A 17,466-nucleotide genomic window follows, 5' to 3' on the forward strand; every position below is an offset into this window, starting at 1 on the left:
CCTATATTTAAATTCAGTACAAGTCCATTCTACACATTCTTAAATTAATCTTACAAGGGGATCAACATCTAGCCATTGGTTGAGTTTATAAACTTAAGTATCTAAGGGGTTTTAGTGCAGATGTATATTTAACTGCTCTTTTGGTTCAGGAGTCTGTATTTGAACAGTCTGTTGGATCCCTTTTGCAGTATAGTCTAACATGCACTATATATGCACACAAAGTGAGCTGTAGCTCACGAAAGCTTATGCTCTAATAAATTGGTTAGTCTCTAAGGTGCCACAAGTCCTCCTTTTCTTTTTAATGTATTCCAAGATACTCTATACATGCACACAAACAAGGATGAAGGTTAAAATTAAGACAGAAATAATTGAACGTTTTTCACTGATTTTTATGAAAGATTATGAGATGTTTAAATATACCCTGAAAGTAAAAAATATCTGGAAGTTATTTTAATAATAAATTCCATGCTGTGAAAATTTTAAATAGCTCTTCCCTAAAGTAGATTCATCACTCTATCACTAGCGCAGTGACAAAAATGCAAATTGCTGCATTCAGAGTTGGAGACACAAGGTTCATCTGGAAGAAAGAGTTCAGTGCTAAAATAATACACAAACTCTCTGATGCACTTCAAGGATAGGCACATGAATATCCAATCTTCACAACACAAGGGCCTTACTAAGAATTTTCTGGAAATCAAGGAGCCACATCTTGTTTGTATATATTTATGCAAAATACACAGATTGTAATATGTGCTTACAGTTGTGTCTTCCATGACAGAGTAATAACAACTGCTTGTTACCAGTGTTCACCGGCAATAAAAGTGGTATGGCTTCACCCTACACTTCCGAAGGGTAACTAGATCATAACAGAATGATGCATGATGTTTTTGGCCCTTAAGCTATATGCTATGTAGCACAAGTTTAAACAGAAAAAAGGTTAACTAAAAATATAGAAGAAAAAAACTAAAATAATTTTACTGAAGAAAGGTTGGGTACTGTTACTGCTATGATCTGGACCAGTGGTTCTCAACCTGCAGCCCACTTGCGGCCCAATCAGCACACAACTGCAGCCCACGTGACATCCTCAGGGCCAGACAGGTACATAAGAACATATATATTATGTGGACGTGGCCCACATAATGCACCGAGAGCTACATATGTGGTCCACAATGGCAAATAGATTGACAACCACTTTCTGGACCAAATGGGTCAACCTCAGCCTTGCTGTATGTCCTTGCAAACATCTACTCTGCAATCACTCTCTCACAGGAGACCTATAAGGATTTATTAATACTAGTATAGTGTTCTGAACATATAAAGAACAATGTAAGTCTTCATTATTAATTATTATTATTATTACTGGCAAGGGCTATTTATTCCAGATATTTAGAAGGGGTTCAAAGTTCAGAGTGTGACGAAGTCAGATCTGACACCTATACGTGAGTGGTCCTATTGGGTTCCAGGGAGATGGGTGAGTGCAAGCTCACCCACGGCTAAAGGACCATCCCGCAGCCCATGGGGACGATCCACAGAGCCTGGAAACTCAAGTAATTATGGAGGACAATGGACAAAATAACAGAGACAGGTGTGAAGGGCAAAGGGTCAAAAATAGGAAACCTGAGGGGACACTGATCAGAGAACCCCAGCCAGCGCCCACTGCTCCTCAAACATGTCAAGGGAACCAGCAGATGCTGCCCAGAGGAACTCTGCCTGGATGTGTGAACGGAGGGAGGTTTGGAAATAGGCCCCACAGTCGCAGAGAACCGCCTCAGCCAACATCCTCTCCCTGCCGTTATAGATGGCCACCTTGGCCATCGCTAGGAAGAAACTGACGAGCAGGTCCCATGACTTTGTGGGACCGTGGATAGGATGTGCATATATAAGGAGGTGGGGGGAGAAGTGCAGCCAAAAACTTAAAAGGAGGTCCAGGAGTAGCTGGAAAAGGGGCTGCAAACTGATGCACTCAAGGTAAATGTGCGGCAGGGTCTCCCTCACACCAGAGAAGGGACAGGCTTCAGGGACAGGAGTGAATCATGCCAAATACACATCCGTGCTCACGGCTCCGTGGAGGAGCTGCCAGCTGATATCCCCAGTGGGCTGCGGGACTAGGGTGGTTATAAGAGAGTGGTGGAAGTCAGGTATATCAGCCCTAAAATGGTAAAGGCCCTTTTCCCTTCGAGCTGAAAAGGTTACCTCAGTTTAACTGGAGAGCCTGAGGCCAATTAAGGGTTGCCTGTGATCTTCAAAAACCCCTTTTCTGGTAAGAGAGGAGGAGGAGAGATGAGAGACAAGTTGCAGCAGAGGTAATGGCAGTAGGGAGAAAAGGTTTCTCCTGGGGGGAAGGCTGCCCTCCTCCCTATATGTGATGCAATCAAGCCAACTGTGGTTTGGGGAAGGACTGGCACCCAGAAGCCAGCATAATAAGGCAACACCCCAGAGAGGGGGTAAGGAAAGGTACTCTCTCTTTGTATTTTGAGTTTCTTTTGTTTGGCTAAACAGTATTACTTGGGCCTACTTTGTAAATATTGAAAAATAAAGGAGATGGGGGTGAAGGACAGGGAGACCCTCCAGAGTAAGACCAATTTACTCCAGGCCCCCACCACCAGATAGAGAAACGCTGAGGCTGAACAGGTGGAGGAGGTGCCTTGTCACAATATGACTAAACTCGGTTAATACACAGCAAATTTAATTTGATACTGACGCCTCAAAAATCTATGTTTTTATTAAAAACAGAAGAACAACAAACACGAATGGGTAACATTTTGAGGAACTGCAATGTGGTTTGGTCATGTAGTGTGTTCAGGGACTTTAAAGTGCTTAGTTGCATGTCTCCCCTATGCGTCTTTGAAAATTTACCTGGAAGACAACTGAATGGCTGAAGAGGTCAATTACACTATAAAGAGTTTTCTTCCATTTCTGGGTCACAGTTTTGAATTTGGTCTAGGTCAGAAGTGACCAAAAACTGAAGCCACCTGAAAGCTATTAGGCCGGCCTATATGAAATCAATTAGTAATTCAGACAAGATCACTAACATAACTGGCACACTTCTTGGCAAACTAAGCTCACAGACCAAGGACTTAATGGGCACAGAGCCTAACTATCACTATGTCATGTCTAGAGAATGTCTTTCAAGGATAAACTTGAGGTACAGTGATAGGATAGTGTACCGTACCACTGCCTGTGTTAAACTCAAAGTTTCCTACACCAAGTTTCCTACTGTAAAATGCAATCATGGTGGGACTACTTATAAAAGTCTTAAAGAATGGATCTTATTTAACCTGCACTCCAAGGCTTACCTTTGCTATAAAGAGCTCTGTGCACCTTTGATGGCTTCTCCACATTAGAAGCAGCGGAAAATCCTGGAGGTAAGCGGATGTGAACCAGTGTTAACATTGAGGGTCGAGCCATTGGATGCTTAAATGGGGATGTACTAAAATACATTCGTACACCTAGGCCAAAGAAAAAAGGAGATCACTCTTAGGCAATGGATTTTGTGGAAATATTATAAGTGGCTAACAGTCTCAACATATTTGATGCAAGGCTTAATTCAGAAGCTTGTAAGAAATTCTATATAAATATTATTACATTCCTTTCTTGAAAATGATCCTTCTATCCAAGTCAAATAATTCTGGTCCTGATCTGCCACTAGTTTTCTGCGTAACCTTTGACAAACCACTCTCCCCCTATTTCCTGAACTGTAAAACAGCATAAATAGTTATATGGTAGGATCAAGTATTTATCAGATGTCTGAAGTGCTTTGAATGTATGAAGCAATATACAAAGAACAGGTAACATTATTATAACGATTACTATATAAATGTTATAGTATGCATGGGGGACAGACAACCTTGCAAAGAAAAATGTTTGCCAATTTTCCGAACCTAAGCAGGTCTTATTTACTGATAAGGGAAGGAGGTAATATTGATTTCTTACCAGCATGTGTCACTGCCAGCAACTGACAATCTATAGATTCTGAATTTTCAATCACTGCTATCTGAACAATAGGCTTAAAAACAGAACGATCTATAGTCCTAAAAGAACAGAAAAGCGTTTACGTAACTGACATCATGCAATAAACAAATCAGAGAATACACAACACTCTTCCAAAGTTTGGTAAAACAAAAAAAAAGAAACGAACAGATTGCCCAATAGGAAGTATTTCAATCACACACTTCATATTACCTGGCAATGTTTCCAGCAGCAGAAACAACAGCATTCTGAGAAACAGAAGCAACTCTGGTCATTCCTTGACCATCTTGGCCCAGATCATAAACCTGTAATTTAATAACAGTTTAGTATTTAAATTAAATTAATGCACATAACTTTATCCCATCATGCAGTGACTCAGATTGCTCTCAATTCTTCTATGGCCTCAAGCTTCCATACACCAGAGGACTGAAGCAGTAGTCCTTCCTAGTTTTCAACAGCAAGGATTGTGGCCACAATATAGTTCAGAGGGGGAGGGAAATAAATGCAGGAATAAAATCCCTGGGGGAAATCCTTCATGTCTTGACTGGCATATAGAGAATCCTAATGTACAAACATAGTTTTTCAGATGGGGAGGATAAAAATAACATATGCACGTAAGAAACTCCAAATAAGACATGGAAATTATTCAGATACCTGTATCACTCCTTTTTCTGAACGGGTATATAGGATGTTTCGAGAATTGTCAATGGCAATTTGAACTATGGGATCTGCAAAAAAAAGCATGTGAAAATCAAAACTGGATTTGGTGCAAACTAGTTAATACAGTAAAATTGACAGTACTGAAACTTTACAAGGGTAGATTTGCCTGGCATTTGACGGAATCACTTATTAGAATGTACTCATACAGGGCATTCCATTTACAATGGGCTCCTGCCCAGGAACAGATTTAAAAGCGACATATTAATATTTTACTGAAGTACAGTAGAACAACAGACTATCACTGTCTAATCCATTACAAAACAAACATTTTAAATATTTGTATAACAATTTCTAGTAAAAGTTTTGCTATACTGATTACAATATTTTCACTCCAGTATGTAAAACTTACCAAATTTATACCACAAAACAGGGACTTTAGCCATTATGGCTAACATTTTCAGACTTCAATACCTAAATCCATATTTAGGGATCTAAGTAAGTAACTTGATTTTCAGAATTGGCAACCACTTGTTTTCGTCCCATAATCCCATAGTCTTTAACTCAATGCACCCAAGTGTGAAAATGTTGGCCTAAGGTTTTTTTTACATTAACTTATAAACATTTCAGTTATTGATACTTTATCACCTACCATCCTCTGAGAATGTGAATTGCAGCAATGAAGGAACAAGGAAAGAAAGGGAGCTCTTTGAATGATTGATCTTTCTACATCGTTGACTAAACCAGCCTGCCTCAGCCTACAATTAAAAACATATAAAGCATTAAAACTAGCTAGGTAAACTAGCCATGTGAACTCCTGCATGATGACGCAATACACATAGTTTTCATGAACCCAGTTTTAAAGGGACACTCTCTATTTGAAATGTAGATAATTTAAAAAAAAAAAAAAAAAGTAAAAGTTGTTTCAGAAACTTAGAAGCCTCTGAATCTCAAAGCCATTGTGTGTGGTTTTCTAATCACATTTTCCATTTTTGGGGTGCATGGGTGTGGTTGTAATATCTTTCTCTCTCCTGCAATGTGTCAAGAAACGATCCAAACAAAGGAAACTGATTGGCTGATTGTTACAGCCACCTGCTGAATATATCTTAAAATTAAGATTTTAACTTCTTTGGGCAGGGATTTACTTTTACAGGACATTCCACAATGGGCCCATGACTTAGTTGGGACTTGCAAGTGCTGATATAATGTAAATTAATAAAAATAATCAGTACTTTCTTCTGTTTATTGTAATAAAAAAATAAACAGCCTATAAAAGACTTTAACAGTGCCGCTTTAGAGACAAAGGACTGGGCTCAAGTCTGCAGATTGAGTCAGTGAAGTAAAATTAAATTCATGACAGCAGATCAAACCTCATCCCAGTCAACTTCTAGGTTTTATCAGTCTCCAATAATCAGAACAGCTGCTCCTAGTAAGGTGGTTTTGAAGGTAGAGATAAGATGGTTGGGGACAGCAGTGTCTGTAGAAGTTGTCAGAAAGGAGATCTCATGATGCTTGCCCTTTGCAGAACAATTTTTTTTGCTCATTTCTCAAATAAATTAGCTTATCATGACTATAGGTTGATAGTATTTCTGTATTAAGAGCTCAGAGCTATCACTCAAAATAAATTAAGGCAGGCAACAGAATTGTGGAAATGAGGTGACAAGATTGACAAATTTTCAGTTCCCAAAACCCCAACCCCATAACCAAGAACAAAAATACCTTTGCATAAAGACTATATTCACCTGATAAGCTACTTCATATAAACAGCCATCCTTTCCAGCCAAAAAGATACGGCCATTTTCAGTGGAAGTTATGGTTAGAAGATAGGTATTATCAGTAGGGAGTGAATAGAGAGGATCTGGAAGCAGCTGCATTCCTCCAGACATGCTGTCATTCAGGGCTCCAGAACCTTAAAGAAATCAAGAAAAAACCCCCATCACATCTGTTAAGTTTGCTTGTTTAAATACCATGGTATTGTGATTTAGGACTATTTCAGAAAATCAGGAAACACTATAGTGAGACTGCAGCTTAGTGGACTGCCAGAGTTGGTTTCTTTCTTTTCTTTTTTTTAAAGTCACAGCAAGTTTTGTTTACATTTTACCTCTCTCGGAAGCTTATAATCAATACAATTAATATCCCAAAATCCTGACAAATCTAAACATAAGACTTCCCAGTTTGTCTATCAAACAGAGACATCATAACAACAACCTATTGAAAATATATTCTATTTTAGCCCTCTAATATTCTTACTCCCTCATAACTTTCTCAAAACCTCTCATTTATTTTTTCTACTTACACATTTCATGTGTAAAAATATACAGTACTGGGCTTGAGTTTTCCGTGGTTCTGAATCAAATGCCAAAGAGTTTAGAATTTGCCAATAAGGGTACCTTTACATTGCATTTTGCTCCAAGTGGGAGCAAGCCTCCCAGCCTGGGTTGACAGATCGGGGCTAGTGGGGTCCCACTAGCACTCTAAAAATAGCTGTATAGACAGATCTTTGAAGTTGCAGCTCAGGCTGGAGCTCAGGCTTGAAGCCATCACCAGCCCTAGGCTTCAGAGCCCAAGCCACAACTTCAAAGTGCTCTCTAGACAGCTATTTTTGGAGAGTGTGAAAGAGCACCATTACCTAGAGTCTGTCTACTGGTCAGGAAGGCATGCTCCTACTCGCTCCAAAATGCAGTGTAGATATACCCTAAGACACATTAAAAACTGATGCAGTTCACATGCTGCTCCTCCCTCAACACAATACTTGATTACTGGGAAACAGTTAACAGTCAGAGTATCTTCAAAAAGAACTAAAGGGTGGGTAACAGAGAAGATACTTCTCTGAATCTCTTGCAGGACAGGATACTGTATCCTACGTGAAAAGGATGCTATAAAGTTCTTTCACCCTGGATGCAGAAAGCCATAGAATTTTAGGAAAAGCCCCTTAGCATGCAGCTTAATATTTTTTAAATTACATGACTAGTAATAAATTAATGTTGTGTGGCAATTAATTCGCAACTGAGAATATTATCCTAGAAATTTATATTTACTTGGGATGCGAGAGAGAATTACCTGCTTGCAAATTAGCATAGCTAAGTCCTAGAATCACTATATCCACAGGAGTGGCCAGAACCAGTAGGTATCGTACATGAGGCTGGAAAATACCTAAGAAAAGAAGAAAAGTTAGAACTTAGTTCAAGGCCAGTACACCAGATTCATACTAAGATCAACATCTTCCCTGCATGCAATTTACAATGGTCTGAGGGTTAGTCATATTGAAGGTCTGACAGCTTGTGAAGCGCCAGAATTAGAAAACTATATACCATTCAGATGCCCAATTTTCCAATGCTTTATCTCATTCTATTCCAGCTCTGACAAGTCATGAAATATTGAGTCTTAAAATGATATTCTTATTACTATCTTCTTTTAACCTCCAACCCTACCCCCTCTCTCCAACTCTGTGTCCAATCTGATGTAAGCAGCTGTGACCAAAAGAACTACTACAGCTAGAAACCAATATTTCATGCCAGCTGACAGCAAGTCAGAATTCCTAGTTTTCAAATAGTATAAAACATTAGATTGTAACTTAGCAGTAATTGTAAGATCTCTAATGTTCATGACTACCTCACTACTTGTGACTTGTAAATCCTTCCATAACGCCTCTAGTTTCGTAAAGAAAATTAATCAGTTTTTTAAATTTTTGACAGTGTTCAGCAGCTACAGAATTCTGGTCACTGTCATGCATTTTTTATTACCTGCCTTTGGCTTCACAAGACCCACAGCAAGAATAGTTTCACTAAGACCATCAAAATAAGCAAGGTCTCCCCTGTCAACAAATGAGAAAAAATTACATCAAAGCACAACAGAAAAGACTTTCAATATCCAATAATTTCTAAATATACAGAATCTGAAACTTTTAAATTCTTCTGTTACTATACAACAATTGTAACCCATCTTCTGCATTCTTTTCTTAGGGTGGAAGCAAGACCATTAGAATGGCACTGACCGAAAAAAGTCATCATAATAGCTATGTAACCAATCCTCTGTTTGGAATGAAGTAGTCATTTATGCTTTAAGTTTCAAATTTAAAATCCAACTGTATTTTTAATTCTCAGTTCCTTGTCTATTCACACAGTCTATTTTGTAGTCTATAGTACTCCCAAAGTTAGTCCAGATATAGCTCAACAGGAGAAAGGGATTCACTGCACTATTCACAACCAACTTTCTTTCCTTCCTTCCTTCTTTCTGATAAAATTATCTAAAGTGAGTTTAATTTACTATGGGGAAAAAAATCTATATATAAAAAAACCCACCTGTAATACCGTGAAGTTAGTATTATTCAACCCTATTGGTGCATGCATTTTGGAGATATTAACTAACCCTGTGTAAAGCACAAGTCTCATTTAAATCTCCTCTAGAAGTGTAATAATTCAGAAGAAAAACTGCAGTTACAGAAAATAAGTTATACTATAGAGACACATAAGGAACACAAACCCAGGCACTGAATGGGCATCACAAGCATCTCTCCCTGAGGCATTCAAAAAGACTATGAATTTATCATCATAGTTTTATGAATCTTTAAATCATAAGTCAGGTAAGATATTTATATTAATAATAAATGTAAGTCAGAAAGCTTTGGTATATCTTCATCATTCTAAAGCCACATTATAAACATAAAAATAGCTGACTGTGGGAACATGATTGCCTACTACATATACACCATAATGCATGGATTAAACCTAGTCAACCAAGTTAATTGCTGTATGAGCATATGGAGTCTAAAATAAAAACATTCCTCTTAAAAATTTTGAACTCAAGCTCAATATAAATACACCAACAACTTTAGGAGAGTAGAGAAGCCCAATACTAAAGGCATGCATTTTCCTTACCCATCTCTTATCCCCACTACACCAAAAATCCAGAACCTGAAATGATCAAGGTACCTTAAAATAAGTACACTTCTGTGCTGAAACAAACCACTCCCCTTATAATCATGACTTAATTCAGATTTAACACCATATATACCTGTAGAAATTTGTTTTCTACATACCCATCTTCATAATTCCACATAAAAATGTCACTGTCAATAGTCAGCCATGCCCTGCTGATATCTGAAAATACTCCCATCATACAATTACATTGCATATCTGAAATACCACAGATGTAAGGAATAATGTACTCAGGCTAGCCATGACAAAATCCCCATCAGGCTATTTTAAAGTTGTAAGAATATGCACAGATACTAGTTAAAGAAGTTCTGTATGTGTGTACGAGAAGCTGACATATTTTGACAAGTGTGAAAAAATAAATGAAAACTACCTTTAAAAGAAATCAGATACAGATGTTGGGGGAAATTTCCTTGGTATTAGCTGTGCACCTCCCAAAGCTATGACATCATACTGCAGCTTTCTCTGGCCCTGCTTTGTTTGAAGATATTGCATATCAAACACATGGGGCATATTCACTATTTACTGCTGGTAAGTACCAGTAATACCAATGGACGTTCCACCTGTGCATCATAAATAGACTATGCTCCATGCTGGGAAAACCAATAACTACCACTGTTGATGCTTGGGCAGAATAAAATGTTCTCTCCTCAGACACCTTTTTACAGAGTTGGTGGGGGGAAAAAAAAGCACCATTTTGTAGCCCTATTACTTAAATGAGCATTAAAATTGAACAATCCATTGAAAGCAATAATGACTATTTTCACTTTCAAGGCCTTTCAGGCCTATCCCCACACTACCTACCACCAATGATGCCTGCCTCCATTGCCCCCTTGTTAAATTTCCAAAATAAGCAATTTTGTGCTTACTCCCATGCTGCCCCTCATGCTTGGCGGGAGTTCTACATAAATGTCTGCAAAGCTACATCATTTTTCACCTTCAAATCCTTAAAACTCTCCTTTGCTGTGCTGGTGCCTACAGAACGCTTGATAGTAGTTAGGCTGCTGGTGTGTTGAGATTGCTGCATATCATGCTGACTAACACACACTCACACACAAACCAAAATCTGAAATGGTGCCCCTGGTGAGCCAGGAGTGGCCAGAGAGCTGTGGGATGGCCCGGGGCTCTGGCAAGACATAGCCTCCTCCATGTGATAGCACAGAGCCAGCCTTGAGCCACAGGCTGAGTGCCACGCACCACGAGCTGCTGCACAGAAGTAACACCCAAAAATATTTAAATAAATGACATTCTATTATTTTTAACAGTGCAATTAAAACTGTGATTAATTGTAACTATTTTTATTCTTGCAATTAATTTTTTTTATCGTTTGACAGCCCTAAAAAGATATGCACCTCACGCAAGTAAGTTATTCCACTTGATTTTAAAAGCACTTTATTTTTACCTCTAACATATACAGACCCCTTTAATGTAAATGTACTAAAATTGTTATGACAAACATACCCAACTGTCATTAAGCATCAAAATTACAATATGTAGCTGCCGATTATTGAAGCAACTTCACATAGATGGACCCCTGTAACTTCTTGGGAGCCATATGGACTCCAGGGTGGGTGTGTGCAGGATAAGGGTCCATCCAGGGGAAGCTGCTTGAAGGATCAGGGCCAAAGCGATTATGAAATAACAAAAGTTCATTTATAAAATTATTATACACACAAAGTAACATGCTATTTTTATTAGGATACGTCCAAATTGCTCCACTAGCTCAGGGGGAAGCGGGACTCTGCGGATTGAACTGATTTCTGGAAGATTGGGTATTGAGAGCAAACCAGGTCCTTGCAAAGGATAATCCATATCGGACATACCAGAAACTGTGGGACTACCTGCAATTAAAATAAATAAATAAAACACTTTAAAGTTTCATATGAAAAACAAGTTGTCAGCCAAAAAATAATACCCAATTGATACTTTACTTCAATTATCCTTAAGAGATTTCCCCTGCCCCAATATTTGAATTAGCAAGCACTAATTTCTGTTAAACCTGAATTAGACTACTTTATATTCCTCTCTTAATTTTGGTTGATTATTTCAGATAAATGGACAAACTAGAAAGTCCTTAAACCACAGGGAAGAACTAAACCAAATTTTAGCCCCTGATCCTTCAAAGACTTAAGCACATGTTTAATTTGAAGCATACGAGTAGTATTAAACATGAGTTTAGCATGTGTATAAATGTTTGTAGAATCAGGACTTTATACTGTAAATCCTAAATGAGACATGAGCAAAAGCAAAATTTACAATACACAAATAATACAAGTGCACTAAGAGTAACACAGCTCACTCAAAATATTTATGAAGTATTTTTAAAAGAGGGACTTTCACAATTTCAAGAGTATTTGTTTAAAGCCATATCTATAATATACATTTTAAATAAAGAAAACAAATAAAACATCTAGTGCCCTCCTAAAATTGGCTGATAGGCTCTCAAAATCTAATTTTATATATATGCTATAAGCACCTTCCATCCGAAAGGCTCTCGTAACTTGTTCACAAACTACATTGGTATAATACAAGTGAAATACAGTCCCCTCTGTCTATTATAAACTCCAAAGTTTACATTTGCAATGTTTTTCTCCTGCCACCAAATGCAAGTTAGGCTAAATGCAAGGAGAGTCTCCTTTGTGGGAAGAGACTTATCAGACCAAGAAAAGTGACGGTCTGTAAAGCTTCCTAAATGTTGTCTTCCTTTCCCTTTAGTTACACTTTTGACAGCTAAGTAACTTTTGAGATATTTTCATTTTAGAACTGCTGTTTCATATTCTATATTAGTGAAATCAGTTTTAAAAACTGTACTCTTTATTTGAGGAAAAAAGAGAACAAGATGTGTAATCTGTCCATGCACAAAAAGTTGCAAGATTGGGGCCTTGTTTTGTTGACTTTACCCTCTTTGGATGCATTTAAGCATCAATCTCTCCCCCCTTCTTTTTTTTCCGTTTTCCTCCTAGAGTCAACCCCAATGCTATCGCTCACTATAGGATCATTTAAAATGACAGGTGCTTTAACTTAAGTAACTGTTACACGTAAGCGAGGTGCTCCTGACAAGGGAGAAACCTACATAACCCATCAAAGATGACTGAACTGAACCACAAAGGAAGCAAATTCTCAACATACATGAAATATGGGCAATAAACTTAAGGCAAACTGCAGGAATTATCTGGCAGCGCTAGCCTTAGTCACCTGTGGATGCTCACAGCTTGTCTATGGTACCAGCCCGATGGATGGGCAGCAATCAATCCAGCGGGGGAGAGGAGGAGTCGATTTATCATGTCTGGTATAGACTCAATAAATTGACCACCGATCGCTCTAGCGTTGACTCCCATACACCACCTCAAGGAAATCACAAGGGGAATCAACAGGAGAGTGTCTCCCGTCGACACAACGCGATAAGTAGATCTAAGTATGTCAACTTCAGCTACGTTATTCACATAGCTAAAGTTGCATAACTTAGGTCCATCCCTCCATAGTGTAGACCAACCCTAAAGCGCCTCATATGTCAGGGTATATCTACAGTGCAACAGAACACCCTCAGCTGGCCTGGGCCCATCGGGCTGGGGCAATACAGATTCAGGCTCCAGCTCTGACACCACACAAGAGGCGAGGGTCCCATAGCCCAGCCCAAATATCTACACTGCAATTTCACAGCCCTGAAGCACAAGCGCTGCAAGCCATGGGTGTTTCACTGCAGTGTAGACATAACCTCGGAGACTCCTCAGCGGAACCAGGATTCTGAAGTGCAGTTTTCACGACCATCCGGAGGGGCTGGAGACTAGAGACGCCAGTGCCCCACGAGCTGCAGTTTTGGCTGGATGTGACTGCCTGCGGGGGGCCGAGGGCAGGAAGAGGATCGCAGAGGCACAGTACAGGGCGCTCTGGCACTGCTGCCCGCAGAGGGTCCCCAGAGCAGCCATCCCTGCAGGGGAGGTGGGGGGTAGCGCGCGGATCCCCGCGTGACCACCGGGCCCCAGCGGGATGAGCCGTGTGCGCCCGACCCGGCCGGGGAGAATCACAAGGGGAGGAGGAGGAAGCTCTGAGCGGGGGACCAGAGCGGTGAGCGGGCCCGTACGGATCCTCACCGGGCGCCGGCACAACCAGCAGCTCGGACAGGTCTGGGTAGCAGCGATCATCCTGGATCTGCCGGTCGATGATGCGGCCCGCGTTCTCCAGCGCCTCCTGCAAGGCCGGGGCGGCCGGGCTCATCGCCACAGGCATAGCGATATCGGCCGGAGAGAGACAGGACCGCGCCAAACCCCAGCAGCCACCGCGCCCGAGCGTCTGACGCACTTCCGCCTCACGACCACTCACTTCCGGCGAAGGACTCCCCCGCAGGGAAGGGTTAAGTTTAAACTGGTCGCTGTGGTGCGGCGTCGGCAGGGAAGAAGATCCGGCGATGGATGCAGAGGAGACCGTTGGGGTGGGGGCGCTGGCGGCTGAGGCGTCTCGTGAGTGAAAGGGGAGGGGCAGGATGGAGAGCAGGACCAGGGGCTCCGAGAACCTGGCGGGGGGGTGGGAGGAGGAGGAGGAGGAGCGCCGCGCGCCTGCCCTGGGCGCTCGCACCTCGACTGCAGAGCTTGGTAATCCCTGGGCTCTTGGATCGGGCCGGGCCGGGCCGTGTGCGCCGAGGTGACGGAATAAAAGAGCTCGGTTGCTCCTCTGAGGGCTGGTCTTAGCAAGTGACACCCTCCCCCCCCCCCGGTCAGTGCCGAAGTCACTAGCAGTACCCAGCGCTTAGATGGGTGGTATCTTCTCAGCCAGCGTGTGATTTAACTCCCGCTGCGCCCAGTCTGCGTCTCAGCGACAAACTCTCCTGCTGGATTAGCGTACAGCGCCGAGCGCCCCACGAGGCCTACATCCTTCCCTGTTCCTCACAAACAGCATGTTGTTGTTGTCTGCTCTCAGGCAGAACATTAAGATATGTTCAGTGAAGGCATGTCTAACATTAGTCTGTAATCTGTTGTTTGTACTTGATAAAGTATGAGGCTAGAGTTTTTAAGACCACAGTGTGGGCCAACATCTCTATTATTTATGAGTATTACTGTAGCAGCGAGATTGGAACCTTGTTGTGCTAGGCACTCTGCATACACACAGTAAGAGAGTCTCTGCAGTGAAGAGCAGTCTAAAAAGCCAAGACAAAGAGCACAAGAAAGGACATCTCATCACCTGCGTTGTGCATGAACAAACTAAGGGCTTGTCTACACTGGCACTCTACAGCGCTGCAACTTTCTCGCTCGGGAGGGTGAAAAAACACCCCGAGTGCTGCAAGTTTCAGTGCTGTAAAGTGCCAGTGTAGACAGTGTACCAGCGTTGGGAGCCGTGCCCCTCGTGGAGGTGGGTTTTTTTCAGAGTGCTGGGAGAGCTCTCCCAGTGCTCAGCCGTGACTACACAATCCAATGCTGCGCCAGTGCTTTAACATTGCCAGTGAAGATGTGCCCTAAGGCACTGAGAAATTAGGGGACTTGTCCAAGGATATACTTGATGTCTGTGGCAGAACTGGGAAGTCCCAAGTTAATATCTTAATTGCAAGACTATCCTTTCCTTAAGTAGAAGATGATAAATGGGAAAGAATTAACAAAGAGCTATAAAGCTGCTGGACTATTACCAAATGAAGTGCAAACCAATTAAATAAAGATGTTGTTAATAAAGGCTAGGATTTTTCAAACAAGCCTAAGGGAGCTAGGTACTATCGTAATATTGGGCCTACAAATTTATCCTAATTGTAAGCAAAACTATAAAGTGACTGTTGAATATCTCAGCCATTACACTTTATAACCCTATCCCATTGGACACTGAGGCCTGGTTTACATCTAAAACTTAGGTAGACCTAGCTACATCGCGGTTGACTCAGCTACATCACTGAGGGCTGTGAAAAATTTCATGCTCTGCACACTGTAGTTTTGATGATCTAATCCCCAGTTTATTCACAGCTAAGTAGATGGAAGAATTTGTCTGTTGAGCTAGCTGGCGCCACTCAGAAAATCACTGTAGTGTCTATACTACAGTGGCAGATGGCTGAGATTTGAGCCTGTGTTTGTGCAATGTTTAGATAGAGTTCTCTCCAACTAACCATGCTGCTAAACCTGTTTGGGGGGATGATGCCAGGGACTTACAAGTGCAAGAAATATATTGGGGAAGGAGGACTATAAAGGGTAACTGGGGAACATGGAGAGGGAAGTGAGTTTGGCTGGGAAAACAACAACCTGCTTGAGTGCTGCCACAGCAGCAGGGACAAGAGTCTGTCCAGCACCATATTTGTGGCTACGATGTACTATGTGTGCAGCTCTGCTTATCCAGTAGGGCTGCTTCTCAGTAGCTGTGGGTTCAGAGAGTCCTGAGCGGATGTCTTTAGGAGTCTCTGTGAGTGGGCCAATCCCCTTGTGGCAGGGCTCTTCTTGATCTGCTGCAATCTCCCACGCAGTCACTTCCTGCTGGTGGAGGTGGCTCCTGTTGTGCTTCCTGGTGCAGCTCCAGCTGAGCAGCTAGGCACGGAGGGCGATGAGTGGCCACAACTGGGGAGGTGCTGGAACGGTGGGCTCTATGCACAGAATTTACTCTAACCATTCTGTTCCTTTGTAGATATGGAGCTGGTGGGAGGACCCCATCCGGAGCTAGCAGCCACGATGGGCTTCTCAGGCTTCGGTAAGTCCAGGGCTCATGAGAAGGGAAAATGAGGCACTGTCTGTGTGCTGGAGGGATACACCTTGTGCACTGGGAAAGTACTGGTTGGGGATGGTGAAGGGGGCAGTAGGCAGGAGTGTGAGTCTCTCTGGAGTAGGGTAGCATTATCCATAGCTGGAAAGCCTAGAGTACCTCTTGGGGCAGGATGCACTTGTTAAGGGTGTTGCAGTTCAGATGAAGCTTAACGCTGAAGCTTGTTTGTTCTTTCCCCAATTTTATATTATGGGTTGTGATTTAGAAGACTGTAAAATGCTCCTCAGTGGGTTGTACTATAGTATTTGTGGATTTAACTTTGACAATACTCTTGGAAATGCAATGTAAAAAGCATGGTAACATACGCTATCCAATTCACATCAATCACAGTAACTGTATATAAACTATGTGTGTATAGTGGGGAATAGGAGGTAGATTTTTTTGAAAGGCATGAAGGGCAGTAAGGTGCCCAATTCCCATTTATGTAACAGTCCTAGTGAGAGAGTTTTAATCTGAAACTTGAATTGAAGAGCATCTGAGTTATCCTGGTAACTTGCTCATTTTAATCTTCTGAAGTTCATGTTACTTGGTTTTAATCAAAGTTTCTTTTTCACTCATCTTTTAGGAAAGAAAGCACGAACTTTTGACTTGGAAGCAATGTTTGAACAAACTCGAAGAACTGCAGTGGAAAGAAGTAAAAAAATGCTGGGTAAGATAGGTGAATCTCCCATGCTTGTGTATTTGACAAAAGGCTAACACACAATAATCTAACGTGTTTAACACTTGCCTTGTTTACATGTAGGTGTGAAAACATGTTGGAGAACATGTTTTAAAAATACACTTCATCATAGTGTAGACTGCTGTAGTGGGGCTGGATCATGCTGGGATGACATACCGGGACTTTTGCTGCCTGGAGAATGCCGTTTTGTTCTCGAAACAACATCCTCCCTACAGTGTGTGGTGCATGCACAGTCACGCTACATTGAAGACACCATTTGTTAGAGCAAAATGGTGTCTTCTGCATAGCATGTGTGTGTGCAAGGTCATGCTGCCAGGGGCGTTCCAGTAGCTTCCCCTTGAGGACTTCACCACTGAGTGTGGACAAGTCCTAAATAGTTTGGGATCCGCTTACTTGAGAGATACCTCTCTCTCCAGGCCACACCTTTGTGATTGAGATCAGCAAAGTTGCTGAAGCTCCCTTATTATAAGTATAAGGAGCTACTTCCAAGTCATTATTCTGGAC

At 41.5% G+C, this 17,466-nt stretch overlaps 2 protein-coding genes across 4 annotated transcripts in view; one reads left to right on the forward strand and one right to left on the reverse strand.

Moving 5' to 3' along the window:
* NUP155 (nucleoporin 155) overlaps positions 1–13,860 on the reverse strand; it is a 47,726-nt gene extending 33,866 nt beyond the window's left edge. The window contains exons 1-11 of the mRNA XM_073343798.2: positions 13,652–13,860; positions 11,264–11,401; positions 9,665–9,761; positions 8,370–8,440; positions 7,687–7,779; positions 6,369–6,535; positions 5,279–5,384; positions 4,624–4,697; positions 4,183–4,274; positions 3,934–4,031; positions 3,297–3,449 (exon numbers count right to left, since the gene is read on the reverse strand). Of these exons, the coding sequence (XP_073199899.1) occupies positions 3,297–3,449; positions 3,934–4,031; positions 4,183–4,274; positions 4,624–4,697; positions 5,279–5,384; positions 6,369–6,535; positions 7,687–7,779; positions 8,370–8,440; positions 9,665–9,761; positions 11,264–11,401; positions 13,652–13,787 (1,225 nt within the window). The 5' untranslated portion in view covers positions 13,788–13,860. The remainder of the gene's footprint in view (positions 1–3,296; positions 3,450–3,933; positions 4,032–4,182; positions 4,275–4,623; positions 4,698–5,278; positions 5,385–6,368; positions 6,536–7,686; positions 7,780–8,369; positions 8,441–9,664; positions 9,762–11,263; positions 11,402–13,651) is intronic.
* Positions 13,861–13,875: 15 nt separating this feature from the next.
* WDR70 (WD repeat domain 70) overlaps positions 13,876–17,466 on the forward strand; it is a 271,059-nt gene continuing 267,468 nt past the window's right edge. For all 3 annotated transcript variants that reach the window (XM_073343800.2, XM_073343799.2, XM_073343801.2), the window contains exons 1-3: positions 13,876–14,017; positions 16,149–16,211; positions 16,849–16,932. In XM_073343800.2, the coding sequence (XP_073199901.2) occupies positions 13,966–14,017; positions 16,149–16,211; positions 16,849–16,932 (199 nt within the window). In that variant the 5' untranslated portion in view covers positions 13,876–13,965. The remainder of the gene's footprint in view (positions 14,018–16,148; positions 16,212–16,848; positions 16,933–17,466) is intronic.

The sequence above is a fragment of the Lepidochelys kempii genome, chromosome 5, assembly GCF_965140285.1.
Source record: "Lepidochelys kempii isolate rLepKem1 chromosome 5, rLepKem1.hap1, whole genome shotgun sequence".
In the NCBI taxonomy this organism is placed as follows: domain Eukaryota; kingdom Metazoa; phylum Chordata; order Testudines; family Cheloniidae; genus Lepidochelys; species Lepidochelys kempii.